We start from the raw sequence: 8312 nt of genomic DNA, 5'->3' as shown, positions 1-8312 counted from the left end.
TGGCATTTATATTAATGATTGTTTAATTTTTAGTGTAAATGTATCTCCATAAATTAACCTGTCTGGTTGAGGTCACGGTGAGTGTGCGCAGACCGGTAACCGGAAGATAGCGGGAAATTTAGCCAAATTAATGATATCTTGGATTATAATTTAACAATTTGAATCAGGTATTCAATTGTTATCACAATTATCTTTTTTTCGTTCGGCAATTACACAGAGTCCACGAACCGACGAGAATTCCAGTGGAAATATTGCATTCTTTCATTCCATCTTTGTCTTTGTCGTTTGCGGATTGGGGAAAACAGCTGATCACGCAGAAGCGTTGAGTCGTCACATAGATCCCTGCTCGATGTTATCCGCCTACGCTTCGTTCCGAGACTAGTCAAATTCGTACAATTTTTACTCGTTTTGCCGGAGAATTGTTATGTCTAACTTACAGAAATATCGCTTTCAAACAAGTAATGCAAAAGTTATGAAGAAGTCGTCTCCGCTGTCATCAGATCGTTCACGAGACGATGAAAGCACCGTAGAAAAAAAAATGGCATCGACACCGCCGCGGTCGTCTTCAGGTAATGTGCGTTGTTTAATACCGGTATTCACAACACTGATCGGACACTATTATAACTGTCAACATAAGTGTCAAATACGACCCCGTGTATTATTGTTCAGGTAATCCACTGAGGTCAAAGGCGAAGGTTGAATTAATTTCCATGGCAACGTAGTCATCACTTTAATTAATTCGAATGAAAAATTGTCACCGCATCATAAATGGTGACATTAAAAAACGATTATTATTGAAACTTTTTAGTAGTTTACATTTAATTCACATGATACAGTATACCTTCATTTCGAGTTTGTCTTTTAATTCTGGATACTAGTACCCAGAACAAAGATATTAAATGCTGAACGGGGGTTTAAATGGGATTAGCCCTTTACCTCCAAAACGGCCATGTCACTAATTGCATTCCTCCCCATCTTTATGCAAGGAAATACTAGTGCAATAGTATATTGCCATGTACCATACACCCGATTTTGTTCGGGTAAAGCACTCGTATTCATTATCGTATGCCTATGACTGCTATTGTGGGACATTACAGTTAAACTCTGATTTAAAGGTGATATTGTTATGTCGATCCTCACATCGGCAGACTACAATTTTTCCGTGCATCTTAATTCAGAGCACAAATACTGAAGTGTGATTTTCTTGTATGGCATTTCTTATGCCTTAGTCAAGAGTTAATTTAATGTTACAAGTTGCATGTATTGTGTGAACTGCTTTCATCACAAATTTAGGCCAAGAAATAACATTTCTGGTGACTTCCTGGTGAAGCTCAAAATGTCCTGATCTTGTTCAATCATTTCAGACAAAGGGCCTAAGTGTTTTCTGTTACTTTTAATTTACTGTATTACACCAAAGATGTGGCAAATATTGAGAAGATAAGTAAAATCCACTAAATTCAATCTACGTGAACATGTAAAAAAAACAATAAAACTCATTGTTTCCTTGACAAATTTTTGAAATTAAAACACAGTGAATATGTTCAAAACATCAAAATAGTGAAATTAAATGTCAGTGAAATTAAATGGTTTTACAGTAAACCCCTAGTTTTCTAGTAAACTGCATTCTGTCAACTTAAAACTTTAAAATTTTTAATTTATTTTCAGCAACCAATCTCATAAAAAGGAAATAGTGCATACTGTTACAAATAACACACATATTGTTAATATTCAGAGGTGTCAGCTTTATTCAATACTTAACAGAAATGCATGTTTTGTTGTGCTTCTTAGCACAGATCGTGTATTGCGACTTTTTTTTCAAAAAATTGCTTGACCCTTTAATGTGATTTTAATAGGGCAACAGTTCATGATAAACACAACAAAATCACAGCCAAGATCATTTAAACAATTTCATATTCATAAATATCTAATCACATCATGCATTTGTTGGATGAAGGAGTTAGGGTCAAAAGCTGTATTAACTAAATGTGTTATGCAAAACTTTTGCTACCTGATTCATGAATTAATGTCCGTGATCAGTTCATCCTTTTCATGTGTGGAACTGTACCAATATAAAAATGATAAATAATGTTAATGCATTTCATTGTCACAAAGATGTTTTCAATAGAACACAAATTTACAGAATCATTTTTCTCAATGTTCACAGATATACAGGTGATTCCAGAGACTCCATTATCGGAATTACCAGAATCCTCGAGTCCAGTGTTCAAAAAAGCTATCAAAGAATCAGCCAGTGATATTCAGTATATTTCTAGCTCTGAAGACGAAGACAAGCAAAGGCCTGCACCTCAAGTACAATTAAAGCCACTAAAATTGAAGAGAAATCCAAAGTAAGAATCCAATTGCGAGGCTGATCAATGCAGTTCTATTTTTTCTGTTTACATGGTTGTTTGTGCAAGTAATGTTGCAACTGCTGTTTCACTTCAGTCCATTTAAAAAAAAATTAAAAAAAATACAATGTTAATAATAATGCTGTAAAATATTAGTAAAATGAGAATGAAAAGGTGTGGTGATTTTATTTAGTAATACATGGTTTAAAGTGGACACATAGAAGTTTTTGTGTTTCATTACCAAGCCAAATATGAAGTAATATTTACCCTAAATTTGTTTATTTTACACACCACCATAATATTGGACGAAAAAATTCCTCATAATTTGATGAAACCGTATTGATCAACCTTAAATAATAAGTTTTATCATCATGCTGGTACTGGTAAACTAAAACAAATGTGCATGTTCCACTCATTGTCTGCTTTTACTGGATGGCAGCTGTTCAGTATATACCTGGATTAAGCGATATAAAATCATTTGAGCTCTTATAAGCACTATTCTCAACTAAAACCAGTCTCCCGGAGTCCCGAAATTTCTCTGGCACAGCTGATATCACCTATTCACAGTAAGTTATGATCAAAAGTAGGCTTTGTGAGCTTTCGTGATTATCAAAACTTTAAAAAATACCAGTAAAAAAACTAGGATGCTATTGTAATCAGATTGGTTATGATCCATAACTTCATAATGTAAATTCAGGGTTTGAACTTCAGAGGTATCAAAGACAATTTTCTGCACCTCTAATAATTCAGCGCTTCTGTTTGATTTGGCATAACCATGCGACTTTCAAACTTCTGTGGTCAACACGTTTTGCGTTCTTCTATCTGCCATTATGTGTGTTGTGTATTTTCACCAAATAAAATTATATAAATTTGATGTTAAATTGTTCATCTCTATTCAAACTTATGTTGTCTATTTTTCCACATCACTGGAACACATGTGTATGGAATATTGGTTGACCAATATGTTAAACTAAAAAACATACTATTAATGTTAGGAATACAATTCCTACTATTCTTGTTCGACTGCGAATCCGAAATGGGAACTATTTTCTCATATAAACTGTTATTTTAGTGGGGGGGTATATCTTTTTATTCAGCATCCTGTTTTATAACGTGTCAGTTGAGATATGGGACCAAGTCCAGATCATGTCAGTTTATTTATAATAAGATTAACATTACTTACTCAAATATTTCAAAATATTTTAAACAACTACTAACAAGTTGATACCTAATAAAAAATACCCAGTAGAAAGTCAATCAGTTTATTATTATGTTATGCAAATGTATAACTATATTGACCTTTTTCCTGTGATACCATGCGCAAAACGCAGTAAAAACGTTCCAAAGACGAGCACATTTGTATTCAAAGTCAATAGAATCTTGTACAAGTCCAAATGCATATTTTACAAGTACTCTCATGATAACCTTATTGTCATACATCTTTTCCCGTTTATAGTAGAAAAAAAAAAGACGCCTGAAAAGTGTTTAATCTGTGCTATCATTGCGTTTAATGACGTGATTCTGTTTCTGTCTCGCACAACATTATAGATGCATCTAATGTAAACAAAACAAAAACTAAAATGTGATAAGCATTATTTATGTAAATAAGGAAAATCCAAATTTGTTGATATGCATCTCTCATGCTTCTGTACAGATTTTTACAGTTACCTGAAGTAAGTAAAACTGAAAATGACTTGCACCATGATGTGAACACGATTTTATTTTTGTTTGTTTTAGCAATCAGGTGTTTGAGATAATGTCTTCGCATAGTGAAAACGAATCCTCAGAAGAAGATAACTGTGGTAAAGCACATAGCAGACCTTGCAGCTCCACATCGGGCTATTGTTCGAACAACGATGATGATAGGAAAGAAAGATTAAAAAGTTTACAAAACCTGTTTGTCAGTCGAAGTAAAGAAGAGTTAGAAGAGTTTGTGAACTCCACCAATACATTAGATGAAGCTGTAAATGCAGTGTTAAATTCTAAATCATCAAGTAAGAACAACAACTATTATTATTAAAGTTCTATGTATATTTGGAATGAACAATATCAATTTGCGACTTGCTGCAATTCCTTTTGAATCTGCTAATGAAAGTGCCATAATAATAGTTTGATGCTATCATCAAAATTCACATGTCCCAACCATAATTGTTGGGTGGTCAGTAGTTATATGTGCATTTTCTTCTAAATGTACTGCAAAAAAAATTAATGATTATTATTATATTTCAGGAGAAAACTACTGTAAAAGGGTTATTCACTGGGTTTTAATTTTGCTTATTTCGCTGACTGGAAAATGTGCTAAATTAAAACCCAGTGAATATGTAAAATTTAGCATAGAACACATTATCTGAAATGGCAAGCCAGCGAATTTTAAACCCAGTGAAAATTAGTCATTTTACAGTAGTTGTGCTGATGTCTGCACAATAACAGTGCAATGTGCAATACAAGTAATATAGACTGTCCAATTACGTTTATTTAACAGACTGCCTCTGTGTTTCCAACAAAATACAATGGAAGACATGATAGTGTTTATATATATGGCACATAGCGAGTGAGACGTATTCCAGGAACAAGGATGCTCAGTGATAATAACAAAAGATAAGAACAGTGTGAGTGTGTGTTTCTGATCCATGTCACCCATTCTGTTCTTATATTTTGTTACTATGACTGTAGGTCCCTGCTCATGAGTAATTTCCCACTTACTACCTGCCGAAAACAATATACAACGCTATATTGTTGATTGTTGCATGATTACATTTTATATAATGCCACAGCAGAGGGAACACATGGCACCAATTTCTATTATTTTGTTGATTCCATTTCAGAAGGAAGAAAAAAACGGAGCAGGCAAGAATCTGTCGAGCATTCACAAGACACCCAGCGAACATACAGCAATGAGTCGATAATTGCTCCAAAGAAGAGAGCTAGAAAAGAACCACTAGCCCTTGAGGATAGTTTCACAGACTCAGACGCTACGTTGATTGGTTCTCAAAATAAAGATAAACTTATAGAGCAGCTGAAAGATATGTTTCCAAATGAAGGCACGCAGGTCAGTAAAAAAACACTCTATTGGCATTTTTGTTGTAGTCTTTGAATGCCTGAAGTATTACCAAGTAAAATCTGTATTAGAAGCCGCATCCCTAATAGAAGTCGAACCCATTCTTTTTTAACAATTGAGAACCAAAACTTCACCATTTCTCATATGTGTCGATGCTCTAATAGAAGCCACATCCCCTGTATTGTATTGTACCTTTTTAATAGAAGCTGCAGCTTCTAATACAGATTTTACAGTATTATACATTTGTCTCCGTATTTCTGTAAGTTAATGTTGTAGTGCTCTACATCCTACCATAATGCTAATACTAATTCCAAATATGACTATGCAACGTTTTCAAGATAGTGAACATGTTCATAGCAAGAAAGTCGCACTAGTTTTCACTAGCCTGCTCATGCAGTTCTTGGCTTCACACGCACAAAGCAGAATTAGGGAGAGATATAACAATATGATTATTACATGGATACTGCAAAGTATCGGGCACATCAGCCTCTGCTATGTGTCAGTCAATACTCCTTATGTTACTGTATTTATGCATACTTTGTGGTATCCTCATAATAACCTTGTAGTACGTTCTTCAATTGCACATGAATTTTTCTGACTGATGAATTGAATGCAGCTTAAACAACATTAGATGGGGAGCATTCCTCATATAATAGGTTTGTAATGATAGCCCCCCCCCCCACTTGTTGTGTTTTCCTACCTGTGCTTTAAGGGTCTTTTCTTCTAAATATATATGACAACTCCTAACATTTTTTGCCACTACATCCAAGAAAACTTTGAACATGGAAATTTCTTACTAGCTAGGTTAGAATTAAAGTAGAATTAAAAACCACAATGCATGATTGATTTTTGTATTGTCAGAAGAAAAAAAAAATCTGTCAGGTGTCGATATACATATTACACAAATTATCTAACTGACTTTATTTAATGACTTATTTTACTACATATGTTAAAGAATTATACAAATTCATTGTGCCTCACTACATAAACTCTTTAAGTAAACAATACTCAGCTTGGCAGTCATCATCCATGATGCATTGTACATCGTGCATTTTTGACGTCGACCTCACCAATATTTAGTTTTTGTTTAAAAGACTTTTATGTATTTGATTGTTTTTTCCCCGTAGGACTTAGAACGCATATTAGAAAACAGTGATTGGTCTGTTGATGCTGCTGCTACAATCGTATTGTCGCTAAAAGATGAGGGTATGTATACGACATTAACAGTATTATGAAGTCACTGCCATCATGTCGAAAAGTATGCACAAAGACTGTACAACGAGAGGATCAGCCGATGCGTAGTGGGAGTCGTTGCAACCATGCACTGCCCGAGTGCATCCTTTGCAATATTGTTGTTGTAACTTAATTGTTATGCATGTTCTTGAACAGCTTTTGTACGATTCACAGAACACAAGTAAAACACTTTTAGCTTTGCTGTCGACTTTGTCGAGCGGAGCCTATCATATGAGTGATTGTCCGCCGGCGTCGTCCGTGTCAATGTTTTACTTTTTTGACTTCTTCGACTTCTTCTTGAAAACTACAAGCCTGAATGCTTCGATACTTGGTGTATATGTACCTTGGGTAGGCCTTTCTTAGATTTGTTCATTTCATGATGATATCTTCAATTGTCTAATGATGATTGATGAATAGTTTTGTCATTGTTGAGAAAAAGTGATATTTTTGACTTCTTATTAAAAACAGCAAGTCCGATTGCTTTGATACTATACATATTGTTCATTTTCTAATGATATCTTCAGTTCTTTAATTGAAATGTGCATTGCTAACAGCGGAGCTATCTCAGCCGACAGGCTGTTTGTTTTAAAGTGTCCCCCATCTTGGAAATGCCACCTAATTCTCATTTCCCTCATATATGGTCAAATGTTTGGCAACTGGTCAGGATTTTGTTCCAATATTTTTAATTTTTTTTTTCTTAGATGATTCAGTAGAAACTAAGCCACAAGAAGAGAAAAAGATTGAAGTGAAAAAAGCAAAAGAAAGAGAAGAATCTCCAAAAAATAATCAGAAAATGTCTAAATCTACAAAAAGCAAAACGGATAAGAAATCAGCAAAGCAAGAAGGTTATCGTAGAATTGTTGTGGTGATTTCAAGTGATGAAGAAAATGAGGAAAATCAGAATGGAAAAGATGAAGATAGCGATAGTGATGCTGATGACAAAAAAAAACAGGGTACTTGTAAGGACACAACAGATGGTGCCCATCATAGCAGCAATATTAACGGTGCAGCTGGCACTGAAAGCGAGGATTCTGAAGATGGTGGAGATGATGAGGAAGAAGGCTATGATAGCGAAGACAGTTACGTTGAAGAAGGTTTCTGTTTAGAAAGTAAAGAAGTAATTGTGACATTTTTCAACGAGTCCACTCTGGAGGAATTACAGATGGTACCTTTTTGTTCCAAGAAAAAAGCTGAAAAGATTATTGAAATGCGTCCATTTGACGGTTGGAATGAGCTGGTAGGTATTCATTATGTTACGCTGAGTGAGGGGAGGGAGGGCTGTTCATTACACAACCTTGAAAGAAACAGTTATTAATATAATTAAGTGTTCTGGCCATGCATTAGTTGTACATTTAGGGGTAAAATTTGTGATCTAAATTCAGTTAGGGATATATTTGTTAGGATAAAAAAAGAAACATCTAGAGTTTTCCCTCAGCCTGTTATTCTTACCTGAAAATAATAGTAAGCCCAGGGCTTTTATCTTTCAAAGACATTTGCAAAGAACTTATTTTGGATATTTATTTGAAAAGTGGTGTAAATTGACTGAACATCAATAAAACATACTAAGAGATGAAATTGAAAACCCATTTTTCAACTCAATCCTTTATAAATTGATTTATAAATTTGTCATACATGTACAAGTAAATAGAAAATACACCAGTTGATTGGCAGGA

General features: G+C 34.4%; 1 protein-coding gene across 3 annotated transcripts in view; it reads left to right on the top strand.

Moving 5' to 3' along the window:
• Positions 1–8312, top strand: part of LOC100373244 (SWI/SNF-related matrix-associated actin-dependent regulator of chromatin subfamily A containing DEAD/H box 1-like) — a 30560-nt gene that overhangs the window by 1180 nt on the left and 21068 nt on the right. Inside the window, exons 1-7 of one of the 3 annotated variants that reach the window (XM_085504906.1) lie at positions 90–167; positions 440–569; positions 2165–2348; positions 4086–4342; positions 5174–5397; positions 6534–6612; positions 7341–7876. In XM_085504906.1, coding sequence (XP_085361032.1) covers positions 473–569; positions 2165–2348; positions 4086–4342; positions 5174–5397; positions 6534–6612; positions 7341–7876 — 1377 coding nt within the window. In that variant the 5' untranslated portion in view covers positions 90–167; positions 440–472. Of the gene's footprint in view, positions 1–71; positions 570–2164; positions 2349–4085; positions 4343–5173; positions 5398–6533; positions 6613–7340; positions 7877–8312 lie in introns of those variants that run through there. The other 2 variants (XM_078006475.2, XM_085504907.1) reach the window with 2 other exon arrangements.

Source organism: Saccoglossus kowalevskii, chromosome 11 (genome assembly GCF_978046115.1).
Source record: "Saccoglossus kowalevskii chromosome 11, keSacKowa6.1, whole genome shotgun sequence".
NCBI classification, from domain to species: Eukaryota; Metazoa; Hemichordata; class Enteropneusta; family Harrimaniidae; genus Saccoglossus; species Saccoglossus kowalevskii.
The sequence above is the reverse complement of the archived record's forward strand: the minus strand, read 5'-3'. Positions and strand labels throughout refer to the sequence as shown.